General features: G+C 56.5%; 1 protein-coding gene across 1 annotated transcript in view; it reads right to left on the reverse strand.

Annotated features, from left to right (window-relative positions):
* Nucleotides 1–137: 137 nt before the first annotated feature.
* LOC122373008 (protein sidekick-like) overlaps nt 138–21,926 on the reverse strand; it is a gene marked incomplete at its 3' end in the record, with an annotated part of 129,687 nt that continues 107,898 nt past the window's right edge. The window contains 4 exon segments of the mRNA XM_043350719.1: nt 138–207; nt 209–260; nt 1,110–1,296; nt 19,139–19,295. Of these exon segments, the coding sequence (XP_043206654.1) occupies nt 138–207; nt 209–260; nt 1,110–1,296; nt 19,139–19,295 (466 nt within the window).

Here is a 21,926-nt window from a genome sequence, read left to right on the forward strand (position 1 = left end):
CGTCAATTACAATTAAGCGTTTGTCTAAATCCTTCCTTTCTCACCATAGCATTTCGATTATGTCACAAGCCCTCATAAGCATAATTCGTTGTTTCCCTGCACACCCCTCACTCTCTTCTTTCAAATTATTCACTTACTTTTATACTTGTAGCTCTTGCTCTTGACGCAGAGCACAGCCACGATGGCTATGAGTATAACCACTGAGGCGGGCCGCCAGCGTTACCATGAACCAGGTGGTTCGGTAGAACGGCTGACGATATCTGGTGAGAACAGAAACAAACGGGTCAATATTCGTGTGGAGATGCGTGGGCAATGAAAAAGCTCACGGAATGAGTAGGGAGCTATGCTCTGAAAAGAAGCATTAAACCAATAAATCTTTTCGTTTTAAAAGAAATTAAACAAAATATAATGAGGTAGAGAAGAAAATAGCATCAGCTGCTTTTTATAAGCGTAGTTTTTGAACAAGTTTTTCATCCCAAAGTGTAGGAAAAAAATGGAGGCAGCTGGTGACCGGTTTCTGCTCTATTCGCACAAATGGGCTTAATAATTACCTCAGCAACAGTCCATATACAGATATCACCGAGGGCGCGAAATTTAAATATACATATATTGAATAATATATATTGAATAATATTGCCAGCTCAGTAACAGCTTTAATGCTGATTGAACATCTTCACAATATTCTAGTTTGAGTTCATCCAACTCTTCCGTAGTTACTTCTATGTAGCTCATTATCTGCACTGACTTGACTATTACTGATAGTGAGAGGTATTCAGCTTCGAGAAGTAGCAACAGGAGTACTTGAGGACAGTGATGGTTTTGATTGGAATAATATATTTAAGTGAATAGGCGGCAGTCTCGGGCAAAGTTGGCCTGGAGATAAATGTCGACGAACCGTTGAGAGTTGTGACGTAACATCGGCAACAAGTATCAACTTCTAGCAGATGGTCGCCGTAAAACTCCGTACACTACACAAATAACACAGTATCAGACTGCAAAAAATGTGTATAAACTCTCACCATCCCTTGACAAATTTTGGTCCCCTTATTTTTGGACGATACGACCTGTCTATAACGATTTTGTACGTTACGACCCCTCGCAATACTCACTGCATGAAGAGTTTGGACGGCGTGGCCACTGGCTGCTGCGACACCACTGGGAAGCTGACGCCGTGCTTGTTGTAGGCCATGAGCCGGAACCGGTACTCGGTGGACGGAAGCAGGTTGGTGTAGCTGACCACAAAGTCGGCCAGAGGTCCGCCGTCCGTGCGAGCCACGCGACGCCAGCTGTCGTCGTCTGGGGGGCACGAGAAATGGGAAGAGTCAGCTGGGTTGGAGACTGAGAGACGAACGACGGCGCGGGCTCGATTCCTAGGAGTGTGTGTTGGTGAGGGTTCGACTGTAAGGGCGCCGAATGGGTGCGCTAACAGGAGCAGCACAATCTGTGAAGCCTTTACCTCGCCAGTACAGTAGCAATTCTGCTATCTGCCAGCTGATTCACGATCGATAAATGCCCAAATCATAATGTCAAACTGCGTGACCTTTCAAAATGATCAAACTCAGTTTCCTTAGCAACAACTTTCTCCTGCGATAGCTATTTTCGTTTAGAGTCGCCGAATCAAATATTTCCGCCACATTCGAAACCACTCCACAGATGAGACCCACCGCCATCATTTTTGTACCGACTCTCATACCACGTCCACCGATTCACTTTTCGTTACATCACCGGTCTCTAGACGCACACCGAAAAATAATCTCCACAAATTCGGGCCGACGAACGCAAAAGCGTTCCGCAGCAAGCCTCGAGCAAAACAGAGCCATTGCGCTCTGTCAGTCTGGCCCCAGGCGAGTGGCTTAGAAGCGCGGGCAGATGTGTTCGGAGCACCGGTAAGGGCGATATATGAGATGTATCGAACGCGGCAGGCAGAGAGGAGAGACCGGACTAAGCTCAAAACACGGTAAAAGAGGCCGCCGAGAACAGTGAAGTGAAACTGAGACTTTGGTTGAGTAGTCGTTTGTGTGTGACATTACGCTAATGAAAAGCCACGAAGGCGGATTCACGTGAATACATGAACTTGAACTTATGGCGAAAAACTCAAGAAAGCAAAAAGAGGTAACTTACGTCTCGAGAACTAACAAGAAACAAAAACGTAAGACAACTAAGAAGAAAATGAAACATAACAAACAGAAACACAAACGAGCAGAACCAAACAAACAAAAGTGCAACACACGCAAACATGCGTGAATAATAAATCACACAAAATGTGTGCATATTTTACACGGCCACTCAGGAAAATAAGCTCAGTCATGTGTTTATTTCGAAACTCACACAAGCACACACACAGCACACAAGCGCGCAGCAAACTGTTAGAAAGCGGGCTGGTACAAAGCTCTTTGCCACACGCGGACATCAAACAAAACGCCCGAGGCTGTCTCTTCAATCCTGTCAACCCCATTAGAAGCGTCATCCACCCGCTGCTTTCATTCAAAGCCATGGCCCATGCGGAGCATTCCTTACCCACACAGCCTGTGAAGCCTGGAATACACGGAATCACGCCAGTAACAGTTAGCGGCCACGGCAGAGCACACGGTCACGCTCACACGGGTTGGGCACACGAAAACGTTACGGGTGGTGACTCCGGCTGGAAGCGATAGCCCACTCACACTGCTCTGTGGGGTGGCGCGCTGTAAACGAAGGGTGAGTTCTCAGACTCGCGTCATGGGCGGGGGGAGTGGGTGAGTGAATGAGTGAGTTCTCAGACTCGTGTCATGGACGGGGAGAGAGAGAGAGAGAGAGAGAGAGAGAGAGAGAGAGAGAGAGAGAAAGAGGGAGAGAGAGAAAGAGGGAGAGAGAGTGAGGGAGAGAGAGAGAGAGAGAGAGAGAGAGAGAGAGAGAGAGAGAGAGAGAGAGAGAGAGAGAGAGAGAGAGAGAGAGAGAGAGAGAGAGAGAGAGAGAGAGAGAGAGAAAGAGGGAGAGAGAGAAAGAGGGAGAGAGAGTGAGGGAGAGAGAGGGAGAGTGAGAGAGAGGAGAGAGGGAGAGTGAGAGAGAGAGAGAGAGAGAGAGAGAGAGAGAGAGAGAGAGAGAGAGAGAGAGAGAGAGAGAGAGGGAGGGAGGGAGGGAGGGAGAGAGAGAGGAGAGAGGAGAGAGGAGAGAGGAGAGAGGAGAGAGGAGAGAGGAGAGAGAAAGAGAGAGGGAGAGAGAAGAGGGCTGAGGGAGAGGGGAGGGATGAGACGATACCAGGCGCCGTACCGCCCACGACCTCATTACCAGCACCGATACAGCCCTAGCACCGTAGCAACAAACGATAACACAGTCATCGTCCTAAGCACCGCCCACCGCCAACATTGGAGCGGCACCAAGACACATTGAGAAACATGGAAGGTAAACAATGGCCCCATCAACGAAGTAGCTGAAAACCTTCCACCGAAAACAGTAAAAAAAGAATTAAAATTTTTTAACTCAACTACAAGGTATTAGATAGCGTGGTGAGATACACATACCTAACGGAAAGAATTAAAAGCACTTTCTTGATCAGTGGCACCACACATTTCCGGAACAACGTAACCGAATTACAGCGTTCCTCCCCCCAGAAGCTAATCACAAAACAGCACGACCGTTTATCCGGCTCCGCCGCCGCCGAGAAAAGACGTGCTCGTGTGTGCTCGTGACCTGCCGGACTCGGTGGGCGATTACCGGCGGTCACATGACATCGAACGGCGGTCAAGGTCAGCCGCCTGCGACGCGGTCGCGGGCGGCCTCGGTGCGGGCGGCGGATACTGAGGAGCTGAAGGACTCCATCGTGGAAGCGGTTGTGGCCCGACTCATGCAGTCCGGCCTGGTGGTGCCGACGGCCATGACTCCGGCGGCGGCGGCGGCGGGCGCGGCGGCGGCGTCGGGGGCGGCTACGGAGGCGGTACCGGACGCGGTCGCCGTGAAGGTCGAGTACGACGAGGAGGAGGAGGTCGGCGTCCCGCCTCCGTCGCGGCGTCGGCTCTGGCTGGAGGAGCTGAGAGCTCAGCTCAACGCGTCTCCTCATCTCGGCGTGCGGGAGCGGGAGGAGGCCAGAAGCCTGCTCATTATTGGAGACACGGCCGGCCCGCCCCCTGAGCACCGTTCCTGGTACTGGGGGCGGGTCCGGCTTTTTCTGATCGTTGCGCATCACGGCTGGGCGGCGGCGGTGCGTGACTCACGCGGCTCTGAGATGGAGAGGCTCGGCATCCGTCTGAGCCCCGCCGCCGCCCTGCCGCCCCCCTTGGCGCGCCCGGTCGCCCCGCCGGCCTCCGGGGGGCGGGGGCGGCCCTCTCGCCCGTCCGGACTGCGCGCCCCGTCCGGGGGGGCGGCGTCGGCGGCCGCACCGCGGCGCAAGAATTAGGGCGGTGCTGCGGGCGGCGTTCGGGGCGACGGTTCCGGTGCCCCTTTCCGGCCCCTCGCCGCCTGCGACATCTCCGGAGCCGATCTCGGCCGGGGACGGCGCCCCGGCAGCCCTGCCGGGGCAGATTACTGGAGCTGATGGCGATCCCGAGGACATCTGTCGGCGACTCCTTCAACTGTTGCTGACTGAGGACGGCGGCGCGCCGGTGTCGCCGTGGGCGGCGTCGGCGCCGGCTGGCGACGCGGCGCTGCCGGTGGCCGGCGACGGACGGTGGGGGGCGGTGCCGGAGGATCTGCTGCCGGTTGGCGGCTCGCCGCTCGGTTTCGTCGGCTCGCGTCGGCTGCGTCGGGTGCGGCCTCCGCTTCGAGTGAGAGTGGACCCTGACGTTTTTTCAGCGCACCCTCGCGTGCGTAGCGTTCTCAGCCGGGGCCTGAAGGTGCGCGTGCCGGCTACGGTGCCGGCTGTGTGGCGGCCGACGCAGGTGTCGCCATTAATGACTCAGGCAGTGGCGGACTTTGTGGAGGCTGGTGTTCTGGCGCCTGGACGGCCGAGGGCGTGCTATAGACTTTTTGCAGTTCCAAAGACGCCTGGTGTGGCCCGCGCCGTTTACGACCTCTCTGTGCTGACGCCGTACATGCCGCGCCGTCAATGTAAGCTACCGTGTGTCGAGAGGGCCCTTCAGGCGGCCGCTGAGGGCTACCGTTTTGCGATAAAGCTCGATTTGAGGGACGGCTACTACCATATTCCGTTGTCTCCGGCGGCGTCCGTTTATTTTGGTGTCCTATACAAGTCAAAAACGTATGTTTTTCGAAAACTGCCGATGGGTTTGAGTACAGCCGCTAACGAGATGCAGTGGTTCGCGTGTGCTACAGTTAAAGTCATACAGGAGCGATTTCCCGGTGTTATTGGTCTAGTTTATTTGGACGACTTTTTATTCATGTCTCGCTGTGCCTCACATTTGTCCGGTATTGCTGATTTTCTTGTCAATATAGGTTTTCAGTTGAACTATGCCAAGTCGATTTTGTCGCCTGTTTCCAGACTTGTTTATTTGGGTGTTGAGATCGATCTCAATGCCGGTTGCACGCACGTGGCGCCCGACACCCTGTGTCAGCTGCGCGATGCGCTGTCCGTGTGTAGCGAGCAGTGGCCTGTTTTGTGGCGTCAACGTCTGGCGGGATATTTGAATTTTGTCAGGCCATGTATAAAGATTCCTCTGGAATTAGTGCGCGCGGTTCATGACGGAGACCGTCGAAGTTGCATTGCGTCATTGCCATTTATTACTGATTCGTCACCGCTGACGGCCGCCGATTTGCTCAATTGTCGCGAGGTTCATGAGCGTGCCGTCTATGTCGACGCGACACCTGACTGCATTGGCATCGTTCAACAGGGCTGTTTACCCGTCTCTATTAATTTGTCTGTGTCGCTTCCTATTTATCTTGCCGAATATTTGGCTGCGCTAACGGCTATTTTGTCTCGTGATATGTATCGAACAGTTTTGTATTCGGATAATTTAGGAGTTGTTTTTAATTTACATAAGGGTCGGTGTCCGCGTCCGTGGCTGGCGATTTTATTTTTTGTGTTTAAATCGCGCGCATTTTCTGTTCAATATGTTCCCAGTCATGTGAACCCCGCCGACGCAGCGTCACGTGGTTTTCCCACTGCCTGCCGCAGTGCGGTAGTGGGTCGGCCAATAGCGGGTTGAGCTGCGCGCGCAGCTCCCCGCCACTCGTGTCGGCCAATGACAGGCCGGGTAACTGGTTGGACATGTCATGTTAGCATGGGTATCAGTTACAATACAGATTCTCGGCTCCGCCGCCGCCGAGAAAAGACGTGCTCGTGTGTGCTCGTGACCTGCCGGACTCGGTGGGCGATTACCGGCGGTCACATGACATCGAACGGCGGTCAAGGTCAGCCGCCTGCGACGCGGTCGCGGGCGGCCTCGGTGCGGGCGGCGGATACTGAGGAGCTGAAGGACTCCATCGTGGAAGCGGTTGTGGCCCGACTCATGCAGTCCGGCCTGGTGGTGCCGACGGCCATGACTCCGGCGGCGGCGGCGGCGGGCGCGGCGGCGGCGTCGGGGGCGGCTACGGAGGCGGTACCGGACGCGGTCGCCGTGAAGGTCGAGTACGACGAGGAGGAGGAGGTCGGCGTCCCGCCTCCGTCGCGGCGTCGGCTCTGGCTGGAGGAGCTGAGAGCTCAGCTCAACGCGTCTCCTCATCTCGGCGTGCGGGAGCGGGAGGAGGCCAGAAGCCTGCTCATTATTGGAGACACGGCCGGCCCGCCCCCTGAGCACCGTTCCTGGTACTGGGGGCGGGTCCGGCTTTTTCTGATCGTTGCGCATCACGGCTGGGCGGCGGCGGTTCGTGACTCACGCGGCTCTGAGATGGAGAGGCTCGGCATCCGTCTGAGCCCCGCCGCCGCCCTGCCGCCCCCCTTGGCGCGCCCGGTCGCCCCGCCGGCCTCCGGGGGGCGGGGGCGGCCCTCTCGCCCGTCCGGACTGCGCGCCCCGTCCGGGGGGGCGGCGTCGGCGGCCGCACCGCGGCGCAAGAATTAGGGCGGTGCTGCGGGCGGCGTTCGGGGCGACGGTTCCGGTGCCCCTTTCCGGCCCCTCGCCGCCTGCGACATCTCCGGAGCCGATCTCGGCCGGGGACGGCGCCCCGGCAGCCCTGCCGGGGCAGAGTACTGGAGCTGATGGCGATCCCGAGGACATCTGTCGGCGACTCCTTCAACTGTTGCTGACTGAGGACGGCGGCGCGCCGGTGTCGCCGTGGGCGGCGTCGGCGCCGGCTGGCGACGCGGCGCTGCCGGTGGCCGGCGACGGACGGTGGGGGGCGGTGCCGGAGGATCTGCTGCCGGTTGGCGGCTCGCCGCTCGGTTTCGTCGGCTCGCGTCGGCTGCCGGTGGGCGGCGGCTCACGGGTGCGGCCTCCGCTTCGAGTGAGAGTGGACCCTGACGTTTTTTCAGCGCACCCTCGCGTGCGTAGCGTTCTCAGCCGGGGCCTGAAGGTGCGCGTGCCGGCTACGGTGCCGGCTGTGTGGCGGCCGACGCAGGTGTCGCCATTAATGACTCAGGCAGTGGCGGACTTTGTGGAGGCTGGTGTTCTGGCGCCTGGACGGCCGAGGGCGTGCTATAGACTTTTTGCAGTTCCAAAGACGCCTGGTGTGGCCCGCGCCGTTTACGACCTCTCTGTGCTGACGCCGTACATGCCGCGCCGTCAATGTAAGCTACCGTGTGTCGAGAGGGCCCTTCAGGCGGCCGCTGAGGGCTACCGTTTTGCGATAAAGCTCGATTTGAGGGACGGCTACTACCATATTCCGTTGTCTCCGGCGGCGTCCGTTTATTTTGGTGTCCTATACAAGTCAAAAACGTATGTTTTTCGAAAACTGCCGATGGGTTTGAGTACAGCCGCTAACGAGATGCAGTGGTTCGCGTGTGCTACAGTTAAAGTCATACAGGAGCGATTTCCCGGTGTTATTGGTCTAGTTTATTTGGACGACTTTTTATTCATGTCTCGCTGTGCCTCACATTTGTCCGGTATTGCTGATTTTCTTGTCAATATAGGTTTTCAGTTGAACTATGCCAAGTCGATTTTGTCGCCTGTTTCCAGACTTGTTTATTTGGGTGTTGAGATCGATCTCAATGCCGGTTGCACGCACGTGGCGCCCGACACCCTGTGTCAGCTGCGCGATGCGCTGTCCGTGTGTAGCGAGCAGTGGCCTGTTTTGTGGCGTCAACGTCTGGCGGGATATTTGAATTTTGTCAGGCCATGTATAAAGATTCCTCTGGAATTAGTGCGCGCGGTTCATGACGGAGACCGTCGAAGTTGCATTGCGTCATTGCCATTTATTACTGATTCGTCACCGCTGACGGCCGCCGATTTGCTCAATTGTCGCGAGGTTCATGAGCGTGCCGTCTATGTCGACGCGACACCTGACTGCATTGGCATCGTTCAACAGGGCTGTTTACCCGTCTCTATTAATTTGTCTGTGTCGCTTCCTATTTATCTTGCCGAATATTTGGCTGCGCTAACGGCTATTTTGTCTCGTGATATGTATCGAACAGTTTTGTATTCGGATAATTTAGGAGTTGTTTTTAATTTACATAAGGGTCGGTGTCCGCGTCCGTGGCTGGCGATTTTATTTTTTGTGTTTAAATCGCGCGCATTTTCTGTTCAATATGTTCCCAGTCATGTGAACCCCGCCGACGCAGCGTCACGTGGTTTTCCCACTGCCTGCCGCAGTGCGGTAGTGGGTCGGCCAATAGCGGGTTGAGCTGCGCGCGCAGCTCCCCGCCACTCGTGTCGGCCAATGACAGGCCGGGTAACTGGTTGGACATGTCATGTTAGCATGGGTATCAGTTACAATACAGATTCTCGGCTCCGCCGCCGCCGAGAAAAGACGTGCTCGTGTGTGCTCGTGACCTGCCGGACTCGGTGGGCGATTACCGGCGGTCACATGACATCGAACGGCGGTCAAGGTCAGCCGCCTGCGACGCGGTCGCGGGCGGCCTCGGTGCGGGCGGCGGATACTGAGGAGCTGAAGGACTCCATCGTGGAAGCGGTTGTGGCCCGACTCATGCAGTCCGGCCTGGTGGTGCCGACGGCCATGACTCCGGCGGCGGCGGCGGCGGGCGCGGCGGCGGCGTCGGGGGCGGCTACGGAGGCGGTACCGGACGCGGTCGCCGTGAAGGTCGAGTACGACGAGGAGGAGGAGGTCGGCGTCCCGCCTCCGTCGCGGCGTCGGCTCTGGCTGGAGGAGCTGAGAGCTCAGCTCAACGCGTCTCCTCATCTCGGCGTGCGGGAGCGGGAGGAGGCCAGAAGCCTGCTCATTATTGGAGACACGGCCGGCCCGCCCCCTGAGCACCGTTCCTGGTACTGGGGGCGGGTCCGGCTTTTTCTGATCGTTGCGCATCACGGCTGGGCGGCGGCGGTGCGTGACTCACGCGGCTCTGAGATGGAGAGGCTCGGCATCCGTCTGAGCCCCGCAGCCGCCCTGCCGCCCCCCTTGGCGCGCCCGGTCGCCCCGCCGGCCTCCGGGGGGCGGGGGCGGCCCTCTCGCCCGTCCGGACTGCGCGCCCCGTCCGGGGGGGCGGCGTCGGCGGCCGCACCGCGGCGCAAGAATTAGGGCGGTGCTGCGGGCGGCGTTCGGGGCGACGGTTCCGGTGCCCCTTTCCGGCCCCTCGCCGCCTGCGACATCTCCGGAGCCGATCTCGGCCGGGGACGGCGCCCCGGCAGCCCTGCCGGGGCAGAGTACTGGAGCTGATGGCGATCCCGAGGACATCTGTCGGCGACTCCTTCAACTGTTGCTGACTGAGGACGGCGGCGCGCCGGTGTCGCCGTGGGCGGCGTCGGCGCCGGCTGGCGACGCGGCGCTGCCGGTGGCCGGCGACGGACGGTGGGGGGCGGTGCCGGAGGATCTGCTGCCGGTTGGCGGCTCGCCGCTCGGTTTCGTCGGCTCGCGTCGGCTGCCGGTGGGCGGCGGCTCACGGGTGCGGCCTCCGCTTCGAGTGAGAGTGGACCCTGACGTTTTTTCAGCGCACCCTCGCGTGCGTAGCGTTCTCAGCCGGGGCCTGAAGGTGCGCGTGCCGGCTACGGTGCCGGCTGTGTGGCGGCCGACGCAGGTGTCGCCATTAATGACTCAGGCAGTGGCGGACTTTGTGGAGGCTGGTGTTCTGGCGCCTGGACGGCCGAGGGCGTGCTATAGACTTTTTGCAGTTCCAAAGACGCCTGGTGTGGCCCGCGCCGTTTACGACCTCTCTGTGCTGACGCCGTACATGCCGCGCCGTCAATGTAAGCTACCGTGTGTCGAGAGGGCCCTTCAGGCGGCCGCTGAGGGCTACCGTTTTGCGATAAAGCTCGATTTGAGGGACGGCTACTACCATATTCCGTTGTCTCCGGCGGCGTCCGTTTATTTTGGTGTCCTATACAAGTCAAAAACGTATGTTTTTCGAAAACTGCCGATGGGTTTGAGTACAGCCGCTAACGAGATGCAGTGGTTCGCGTGTGCTACAGTTAAAGTCATACAGGAGCGATTTCCCGGTGTTATTGGTCTAGTTTATTTGGACGACTTTTTATTCATGTCTCGCTGTGCCTCACATTTGTCCGGTATTGCTGATTTTCTTGTCAATATAGGTTTTCAGTTGAACTATGCCAAGTCGATTTTGTCGCCTGTTTCCAGACTTGTTTATTTGGGTGTTGAGATCGATCTCAATGCCGGTTGCACGCACGTGGCGCCCGACACCCTGTGTCAGCTGCGCGATGCGCTGTCCGTGTGTAGCGAGCAGTGGCCTGTTTTGTGGCGTCAACGTCTGGCGGGATATTTGAATTTTGTCAGGCCATGTATAAAGATTCCTCTGGAATTAGTGCGCGCGGTTCATGACGGAGACCGTCGAAGTTGCATTGCGTCATTGCCATTTATTACTGATTCGTCACCGCTGACGGCCGCCGATTTGCTCAATTGTCGCGAGGTTCATGAGCGTGCCGTCTATGTCGACGCGACACCTGACTGCATTGGCATCGTTCAACAGGGCTGTTTACCCGTCTCTATTAATTTGTCTGTGTCGCTTCCTATTTATCTTGCCGAATATTTGGCTGCGCTAACGGCTATTTTGTCTCGTGATATGTATCGAACAGTTTTGTATTCGGATAATTTAGGAGTTGTTTTTAATTTACATAAGGGTCGGTGTCCGCGTCCGTGGCTGGCGATTTTATTTTTTGTGTTTAAATCGCGCGCATTTTCTGTTCAATATGTTCCCAGTCATGTGAACCCCGCCGACGCAGCGTCACGTGGTTTTCCCACTGCCTGCCGCAGTGCGGTAGTGGGTCGGCCAATAGCGGGTTGAGCTGCGCGCGCAGCTCCCCGCCACTCGTGTCGGCCAATGACAGGCCGGGTAACTGGTTGGACATGTCATGTTAGCATGGGTATCAGTTACAATACAGATTCTCGGCTCCGCCGCCGCCGAGAAAAGACGTCTTTTCTCGGCTTTTCTCGGCGGCGGCGGAGCCGAGAATCTGTATTGTAACTGATACCCATGCTAACATGACATGTCCAACCAGTTACCCGGCCTGTCATTGGCCGACACGAGTGGCGGGGAGCTGCGCGCGCAGCTCAACCCGCTATTGGCCGACCCACTACCGCACTGCGGCAGGCAGTGGGAAAACCACGTGACGCTGCGTCGGCGGGGTTCACATGACTGGGAACATATTGAACAGAAAATGCGCGCGATTTAAACACAAAAAATAAAATCGCCAGCCACGGACGCGGACACCGACCCTTATGTAAATTAAAAACAACTCCTAAATTATCCGAATACAAAACTGTTCGATACATATCACGAGACAAAATAGCCGTTAGCGCAGCCAAATATTCGGCAAGATAAATAGGAAGCGACACAGACAAATTAATAGAGACGGGTAAACAGCCCTGTTGAACGATGCCAATGCAGTCAGGTGTCGCGTCGACATAGACGGCACGCTCGTTGAGCTGAGCTCTCAGCTCCTCCAGCCAGAGCCGACGCCGCGACGGAGGCGGGACGCCGACCTCCTCCTCCTCGTCGTACTCGACCTTCACGGCGACCGCGTCCGGTACCGCCTCCGTAGCCGCCCCCGACGCCGCCGCCGCGCCCGCCGCCGCCGCCGCCGGAGTCATGGCCGTCGGCACCACCAGGCCGGACTGCATGAGTCGGGCCACAACCGCTTCCACGATGGAGTCCTTCAGCTCCTCAGTATCCGCCGCCCGCACCGAGGCCGCCCGCGACCGCGTCGCAGGCGGCTGACCTTGACCGCCGTTCGATGTCATGTGACCGCCGGTAATCGCCCACCGAGTCCGGCAGGTCACGAGCACACACGAGCACGTCTTTTCTCGGCGGCGGCGGAGCCGAGAATCTGTATTGTAACTGATACCCATGCTAACATGACATGTCCAACCAGTTACCCGGCCTGTCATTGGCCGACACGAGTGGCGGGGAGCTGCGCGCGCAGCTCAACCCGCTATTGGCCGACCCACTACCGCACTGCGGCAGGCAGTGGGAAAACCACGTGATGCTGCGTCGGCGGGGTTCACATGACTGGGAACATATTGAACAGAAAATGCGCGCGATTTAAACACAAAAAATAAAATCGCCAGCCACGGACGCGGACACCGACCCTTATGTAAATTAAAAACAACTCCTAAATTATCCGAATACAAAACTGTTCGATACATATCACGAGACAAAATAGCCGTTAGCGCAGCCAAATATTCGGCAAGATAAATAGGAAGCGACACAGACAAATTAATAGAGACGGGTAAACAGCCCTGTTGAACGATGCCAATGCAGTCAGGTGTCGCGTCGACATAGACGGCACGCTCATGAACCTCGCGACAATTGAGCAAATCGGCGGCCGTCAGCGGTGACGAATCAGTAATAAATGGCAATGACGCAATGCAACTTCGACGGTCTCCGTCATGAACCGCGCGCACTAATTCCAGAGGAATCTTTATACATGGCCTGACAAAATTCAAATATCCCGCCAGACGTTGACGCCACAAAACAGGCCACTGCTCGCTACACACGGACAGCGCATCGCGCAGCTGACACAGGGTGTCGGGCGCCACGTGCGTGCAACCGGCATTGAGATCGATCTCAACACCCAAATAAACAAGTCTGGAAACAGGCGACAAAATCGACTTGGCATAGTTCAACTGAAAACCTATATTGACAAGAAAATCAGCAATACCGGACAAATGTGAGGCACAGCGAGACATGAATAAAAAGTCGTCCAAATAAACTAGACCAATAACACCGGGAAATCGCTCCTGTATGACTTTAACTGTAGCACACGCGAACCACTGCATCTCGTTAGCGGCTGTACTCAAACCCATCGGCAGTTTTCGAAAAACATACGTTTTTGACTTGTATAGGACACCAAAATAAACGGACGCCGCCGGAGACAACGGAATATGGTAGTAGCCGTCCCTCAAATCGAGCTTTATCGCAAAACGGTAGCCCTCAGCGGCCGCCTGAAGGGCCCTCTCGACACACGGTAGCTTACATTGACGGCGCGGCATGTACGGCGTCAGCACAGAGAGGTCGTAAACGGCGCGGGCCACACCAGGCGTCTTTGGAACTGCAAAAAGTCTATAGCACGCCCTCGGCCGTCCAGGCGCCAGAACACCAGCCTCCACAAAGTCCGCCACTGCCTGAGTCATTAATGGCGACACCTGCGTCGGCCGCCACACAGCCGGCACCGTAGCCGGCACGCGCACCTTCAGGCCCCGGCTGAGAACGCTACGCACGCGAGGGTGCGCTGAAAAAACGTCAGGGTCCACTCTCACTCGAAGCGGAGGCCGCACCCGTGAGCCGCCGCCCACCGGCAGCCGACGCGAGCCGACGAAACCGAGCGGCGAGCCGCCAACCGGCAGCAGATCCTCCGGCACCGCCCCCCACCGTCCGTCGCCGGCCACCGGCAGCGCCGCGTCGCCAGCCGGCGCCGACGCCGCCCACGGCGACACCGGCGCGCCGCCGTCCTCAGTCAGCAACAGTTGAAGGAGTCGCCGACAGATGTCCTCGGGATCGCCATCAGCTCCAGTACTCTGCCCCGGCAGGGCTGCCGGGGCGCCGTCCCCGGCCGAGATCGGCTCCGGAGATGTCGCAGGCGGCGAGGGGCCGGAAAGGGGCACCGGAACCGTCGCCCCGAACGCCGCCCGCAGCACCGCCCTAATTCTTGCGCCGCGGTGCGGCCGCCGACGCCGCCCCCCCGGACGGGGCGCGCAGTCCGGACGGGCGAGAGGGCCGCCCCCGCCCCCCGGAGGCCGGCGGGGCGACCGGGCGCGCCAAGGGGGGCGGCAGGGCGGCGGCGGGGCTCAGACGGATGCCGAGCCTCTCCATCTCAGAGCCGCGTGAGTCACGCACCGCCGCCGCCCAGCCGTGATGCGCAACGATCAGAAAAAGCCGGACCCGCCCCCAGTACCAGGAACGGTGCTCAGGGGGCGGGCCGGCCGTGTCTCCAATAATGAGCAGGCTTCTGGCCTCCTCCCGCTCCCGCACGCCGAGATGAGGAGACGCGTTGAGCTGAGCTCTCAGCTCCTCCAGCCAGAGCCGACGCCGCGACGGAGGCGGGACGCCGACCTCCTCCTCCTCGTCGTACTCGACCTTCACGGCGACCGCGTCCGGTACCGCCTCCGTAGCCGCCCCCGACGCCGCCGCCGCGCCCGCCGCCGCCGCCGCCGGAGTCATGGCCGTCGGCACCACCAGGCCGGACTGCATGAGTCGGGCCACAACCGCTTCCACGATGGAGTCCTTCAGCTCCTCAGTATCCGCCGCCCGCACCGAGGCCGCCCGCGACCGCGTCGCAGGCGGCTGACCTTGACCGCCGTTCGATGTCATGTGACCGCCGGTAATCGCCCACCGAGTCCGGCAGGTCACGAGCACACACGAGCACGTCTTTTCTCGGCTCCGCCGCCGCCGAGAAAAGACGTGCTCGTGTGTGCTCGTGACCTGCCGGACTCGGTGGGCGATTACCGGCGGTCACATGACATCGAACGGCGGTCAAGGTCAGCCGCCTGCGACGCGGTCGCGGGCGGCCTCGGTGCGGGCGGCGGATACTGAGGAGCTGAAGGACTCCATCGTGGAAGCGGTTGTGGCCCGACTCATGCAGTCCGGCCTGGTGGTGCCGACGGCCATGACTCCGGCGGCGGCGGCGGCGGGCGCGGCGGCGGCGTCGGGGGCGGCTACGGAGGCGGTACCGGACGCGGTCGCCGTGAAGGTCGAGTACGACGAGGAGGAGGAGGTCGGCGTCCCGCCTCCGTCGCGGCGTCGGCTCTGGCTGGAGGAGCTGAGAGCTCAGCTCAACGCGTCTCCTCATCTCGGCGTGCGGGAGCGGGAGGAGGCCAGAAGCCTGCTCATTATTGGAGACACGGCCGGCCCGCCCCCTGAGCACCGTTCCTGGTACTGGGGGCGGGTCCGGCTTTTTCTGATCGTTGCGCATCACGGCTGGGCGGCGGCGGTGCGTGACTCACGCGGCTCTGAGATGGAGAGGCTCGGCATCCGTCTGAGCCCCGCCGCCGCCCTGCCGCCCCCCTTGGCGCGCCCGGTCGCCCCGCCGGCCTCCGGGGGGCGGGGGCGGCCCTCTCGCCCGTCCGGACTGCGCGCCCCGTCCGGGGGGGGGGGGGCGGCGTCGGCGGCCGCACCGCGGCGCAAGAATTAGGGCGGTGCTGCGGGCGGCGTTCGGGGCGACGGTTCCGGTGCCCCTTTCCGGCCCCTCGCCGCCTGCGACATCTCCGGAGCCGATCTCGGCCGGGGACGGCGCCCCGGCAGCCCTGCCGGGGCAGAGTACTGGAGCTGATGGCGATCCCGAGGACATCTGTCGGCGACTCCTTCAACTGTTGCTGACTGAGGACGGCGGCGCGCCGGTGTCGCCGTGGGCGGCGTCGGCGCCGGCTGGCGACGCGGCGCTGCCGGTGGCCGGCGACGGACGGTGGGGGGCGGTGCCGGAGGATCTGCTGCCGGTTGGCGGCTCGCCGCTCGGTTTCGTCGGCTCGCGTCGGCTGCCGGTGGGCGGCGGCTCACGGGTGCGGCCTCCGCTTCGAGTGAGAGTGGACCCTGACGTTTTTTCAGCGCACCCTCGCGTGCGTAGCGTTCTCAGCCGGGGCCTGAAGGTGCGCGTGCCGGCTACGGTGCCGGCTGTGTGGCGGCCGACGCAGGTGTCGCCATTAATGACTCAGGCAGTGGCGGACTTTGTGGAGGCTGGTGTTCTGGCGCCTGGACGGCCGAGGGCGTGCTATAGACTTTTTGCAGTTCCAAAGACGCCTGGTGTGGCCCGCGCCGTTTACGACCTCTCTGTGCTGACGCCGTACATGCCGCGCCGTCAATGTAAGCTACCGTGTGTCGAGAGGGCCCTTCAGGCGGCCGCTGAGGGCTACCGTTTTGCGATAAAGCTCGATTTGAGGGACGGCTACTACCATATTCCGTTGTCTCCGGCGGCGTCCGTTTATTTTGGTGTCCTATACAAGTCAAAAACGTATGTTTTTCGAAAACTGCCGATGGGTTTGAGTACAGCCGCTAACGAGATGCAGTGGTTCGCGTGTGCTACAGTTAAAGTCATACAGGAGCGATTTCCCGGTGTTATTGGTCTAGTTTATTTGGACGACTTTTTATTCATGTCTCGCTGTGCCTCACATTTGTCCGGTATTGCTGATTTTCTTGTCAATATAGGTTTTCAGTTGAACTATGCCAAGTCGATTTTGTCGCCTGTTTCCAGACTTGTTTATTTGGGTGTTGAGATCGATCTCAATGCCGGTTGCACGCACGTGGCGCCCGACACCCTGTGTCAGCTGCGCGATGCGCTGTCCGTGTGTAGCGAGCAGTGGCCTGTTTTGTGGCGTCAACGTCTGGCGGGATATTTGAATTTTGTCAGGCCATGTATAAAGATTCCTCTGGAATTAGTGCGCGCGGTTCATGACGGAGACCGTCGAAGTTGCATTGCGTCATTGCCATTTATTACTGATTCGTCACCGCTGACGGCCGCCGATTTGCTCAATTGTCGCGAGGTTCATGAGCGTGCCGTCTATGTCGACGCGACACCTGACTGCATTGGCATCGTTCAACAGGGCTGTTTACCCGTCTCTATTAATTTGTCTGTGTCGCTTCCTATTTATCTTGCCGAATATTTGGCTGCGCTAACGGCTATTTTGTCTCGTGATATGTATCGAACAGTTTTGTATTCGGATAATTTAGGAGTTGTTTTTAATTTACATAAGGGTCGGTGTCCGCGTCCGTGGCTGGCGATTTTATTTTTTGTGTTTAAATCGCGCGCATTTTCTGTTCAATATGTTCCCAGTCATGTGAACCCCGCCGACGCAGCGTCACGTGGTTTTCCCACTGCCTGCCGCAGTGCGGTAGTGGGTCGGCCAATAGCGGGTTGAGCTGCGCGCGCAGCTCCCCGCCACTCGTGTCGGCCAATGACAGGCCGGGTAACTGGTTGGACATGTCATGTTAGCATGGGTATCAGTTACAATACAGATTCTCGGCTCCGCCGCCGCCGAGAAAAGACATTTATCCGGGAACCGTTTATCCGGGAACCCATCTCCGCGTCTCCATCAGAATTCGTTACGTAAAGGGGACCCGAAGCCGCATCACATGACAGGCTTCTATCAAGTATTAGCACCTTTCTTTTAGCCTCATCATGGGCCATGGGTGTCCCGGTCTAACGCTATACTGTTATCCAAGCTTGGTGACCGGCAGAGGAAAGTGCCGCGAGAAGCACACGTTATGACGTCACTGGAGGACATCCGGGTTACAAATGACGTCAGTGGATGAAGACGCGACTCCGGGTCCGAAAGATTACATTACCGCGGTCCCGATCGGTGTAAAAATATCGGTCTATTAGTAATGGTGATACCAATACATTCTAAAACAAGGTTATCTCTTACATAATTCCCATTGGAAGGGTTTGGCGTATCCGCATAAGAAACCCGTTCCATGACAATGTTACCAATGCCAGCTGTCAGAGAATGTGCTATTCATGGCCCAACCTCCATTCGAAAAGCCCATAAAACCCAGCGATATGGTCTGCCAAAAGCCGTTTTACTATTGAGGAACTCGACCCAGACTCGGTTCCCTTGCGTCGCCTTCCACATGACATATATAGTGCGCGACACATCATCAATTCAGCTCCATTTCGTCAATGGCAACTACCAGAAAACCCTGCCAGCGACGCGAGTGATTCTGGAAACTTTTCACGCAGCACTGACATTCAACTGCTCTTATGCGGGCTCAGGTCAAAAGCATTGGACAGACTGATATGGCCATCAAACTTGACTTATCGAAGGTTCATTGAGCGGAAATTTGGACGGAAGCCTGGGGCAGAGCAATGTGGGTGGTATATTTACGCAGAACCATCTCCATTCAAGAATTGTGAGGAGCACGGAGTATAAATAGAGAGGCGCTATTGAGTGTGAGGCATTCGGCGTTGTGTGATAAGAGAGGGAGAGCGGGAAAGTAGTAAAAATAGAAAAAGAAAGAAATATGAAAAAAGAAGACAGAAGAAAGAAGGAAGAGAGAGAGAGAAGGAGAGAGAGAGAGAGAGAGAGAGAGAGAGAGAGAGAGAGAGAGAGAGAGAGAGAGAGAGAGAGAGAGAGAGAGAGAGAGAGAGAGAGAGAGAGAGAGAGAGAGAGAGAGAGAGAGAGAGAGAGAGAGATACAGAGCTAGGAGTTACAATGACAATATGCAGCGAGGAAGATAAAAACAAAATAGAAAAAAATGTTTAGAAGCCCTTATTCCAGGCTGTTAAATGCCTGTTTACATCCATGAAGCATACTCATACTGTGAAATATCTGTTTGCTCCAAGCCTCTTTTTTCTAATTCCGCTCATGTGAAACGACACACATTACGGCCTTCATAAACGACACATCCCGAGGGAGGAAACCGGATAACGACCAAAACAACATTTATGGTGTCGTAAATTTCATAAAAGGTTTCATCCTCAATTTATAAAGTATACCAGCGTTTCACGAGCACAAATATCGTCTCAGCGCACTTCGCAATCGATCCTTCTCGTAAAAAGGACTCCAATCGCAAATGTTAATGATACACATCGATACTCCTAATGATAACAACAACCAACTTCTCTGTTTGTGTTAGTCTACCTCTCACTTTCTCTCTCTCCTCCCTCTCTCTCTCTCTCTCTCTCTCTCTTTCTCTCTCTCCTCCCTCTCTCTCTCTCTCTCTCTCTCTCTCTCTCTCTCTCTCTCTCTCTCTCTCTCCCTCACTCCCCCTCCCATCACCTACCTTCTCGTTTCGCCTCGATGATGTATCCTTGGATAGGTGCGTGTCCCGATACGCCGTTCTCCCAATACAATGACACCGAGCCAGCTGCCTTGGTCAACACCAGCGCACGTGGTGAGCCAGGGGAGCCCGGCTGCGGGCCAGTTGTCACGTTCTTGCTCTGTAAACAAGAGAGTAACGATGTTAACATTGAGGGCACCGCTGTTCAGGGTTAGGTCACAGGCAGCAAAGATTAGATTTGACTGTCATTTGATTTTGATTGGAGTTGACTACAATTCTGTTAAGCGTGTTGGACGCCAAATATCACAAGAGGTAGAAGGTTCATCTACTGCTCAGAGAGCTACAACATAGAACAGGCGAAATGACATCGCCTCATTAATCATTTATCGATATTTGTTTCATTATAGCCCCATGCTGTCATGGATCGGCAATAGGTCGGGGCTTGATAGTGGCATCAGGGGAATGTTAAAAGGCTGAGGTGTGGGCTGGGTGTTACAATGAATAGGTACTGAAGAGCTTGCTTGTACAGCCCTCAGCAAACTGCGTGGTAGGTATTCTTTTTTCGACAAAACCGGTGATAACTCAAAGGCTATGTTATCAGTCGGTCGGAACTCACTGCAAATAGATGCGCCATGCTCCACTTCTTCGATTAGGTCTATCACTAAACAAAGTATATGCCTTGTGTGGCAACAAAATGCAAAAGTCTGTTTTGGGGGCAAATATAAACTTTTGGATTTTGTTGCCAAACTGGATAGAAAATGAACACGATGACAATGCCAATCTAAGGTGCGAAGTCCGCGCGTCATACTGTTACGATTTCCGAGTGACCGATGGCATAGTATTCGCGTTATTCTCGGTTTTGTCGAAAAAAGAATACCTACCACGCAGTTTGCAGAGGGCTGTACATAGTAAAATTGCTGGCAGCACATATTTGCTATCCACCTGCACTCCCATACACTTGTGTCAATTGTAAAACGTTCAGTATTGGCATGTCGAGAAAGGAATCGGTCTGATGAAATCATCAACCACGAAAACACGAAACCCGCCACGCGCTCGCCCACCGCAGCGCACAGGAACACCAATATAATTTGGAGCTCTCAAACAACGGAGCACACAAGTTTTCAAATGGTTTGACAAGTTCTCAAATTATCCCGGGAACGGCTCACCCAGTTTGAATGACACCTATGCGCCGGTGGAATTTCACAAGAGACCAAACTTAGGTCTTTTGTCCGTATACTTTCCGAACACCAAGACACAAGTGGGACCAATTATGCGTACCTCGTCTGCTTTCGTGCGAGAGAAGTGATCTGACGGATGAAAATAACGACCTACTGGCTCTTCAGCAGAAATTGCATGCATTGGAAGCAGGCGCAGTGCTGACTGCTCGAGTGGAACAGTCCATCATACTCATGTGCTTCAAACATTCAACGAATGAAAGTGGATCAAGGTAAGTGCCAACAGAACCTCCGCGACCATTGGACAGAATCACGTGACCATGCCACTTGGCTCACGTGTTACCACTGTCGTCACGTGACCGGCCGCCATAAGCCGGCCGCGCCGCGACCGCCGGTCACGTGCCCACAATCGTGTGTGACGTCAGAAACTAGCCCCCGAGGCCGAGGTTGGGTGTTATTACAAAGTACCCGGCTCAAGTGTTTGAAGTTTGGCAAGCTCATGGGATTTTGAGTCCACTGCTGCCGCGTCCAAGGCGACAGCTAGTTTAATGAAACCTTGTCACAGGTTCGCTACAAATTCTGAAATCACTGCGCAAACACTTACAGTGTTCCCCTGGGACCAAAGTCCATATTGCTAACTCGATAAGAGCGTGGCTATTTTTGATTCAAAGTTCAGCGCTGCGCAAATGATGCAGCTGTTATACAAATGGGTGTGCAATTTCAATTTTCAACACATCTGTGCTAGCATTGATGAGATCAGAATTACGGAACAGTCAGGAGCTAGAAAAGTACACACACATGAACATCAACAGTTCATGTTCTTCGTCTGAATTCTCTGCCAAATCTCCTCTGGCTTCGCCAAAGCTTGCCTATCCGATCTCATTCCGCAAAACCATGTTTCTGATCCCCGTGTTCAAATCAAGTTGCCCAAAACTGTCAAATCCCTGCCGCATTGGATCCCTTGTATGAGAAAAAGAACAAGAAAGAAATAAAAAAAGAAAGAAAGGAGAGAGAGAGAGAGAGAGAGAGAGAGAGAGAGAGAGAGAGAGAGAGAGAGAGAGAGAGAGAGAGAGAGAGAGAGAGAGAGAGAGAGAGAGAGAGAGAGAGAGAGAGAGAGAGCTCGCCTTAGACCTGCTCCAGCTAGTTGATTCCCTGTAGTCCGCTAACTCATCCTAGCGAACGGAACGCTCATTTCGCTGCAGAACAATGCTCTCAGCGTAAAGGCACTGAAGTGGCTCGGTCCATTCCGGGGCGAACTAATGTGTTTGTGAGGGCCAGCTAACGTACCGGGCCCGGCCGGAAAGAGAGGGCTACCTGGCCGGTAAACAGCTTTACTGGCCACCGCTCCCTACCTCTGCTGAATCTCTCCCTCTCTCTCTCTCTCTCTCTCTCTCTCTCTCTCTGTCTCTCTCTCTCTCTCTCTCTCTCTCTCTCTCTCTGTCTCTCTCTCTCTCTCTCTCTCTCTCTCTCTCTCTCTCTCTCTCTCTCTCTCTCTCTCTCTCTCTCTCTCTCCCCTCCATCTCCCTCTCTCCCTCTCTCTCCTCACACCAGTAATAAGCTCTTTCTGTAGTCAACTTCGCACACCTGTAGTCAACTCTATCCCGCCAACAACTTTG

The sequence above is a fragment of the Amphibalanus amphitrite genome, unplaced genomic scaffold (assembly GCF_019059575.1).
Source record: "Amphibalanus amphitrite isolate SeventyFive unplaced genomic scaffold, NRLGWU_Aamphi_draft 001430F_arrow, whole genome shotgun sequence".
In the NCBI taxonomy this organism is placed as follows: Eukaryota; Metazoa; Arthropoda; class Thecostraca; order Balanomorpha; family Balanidae; genus Amphibalanus; species Amphibalanus amphitrite.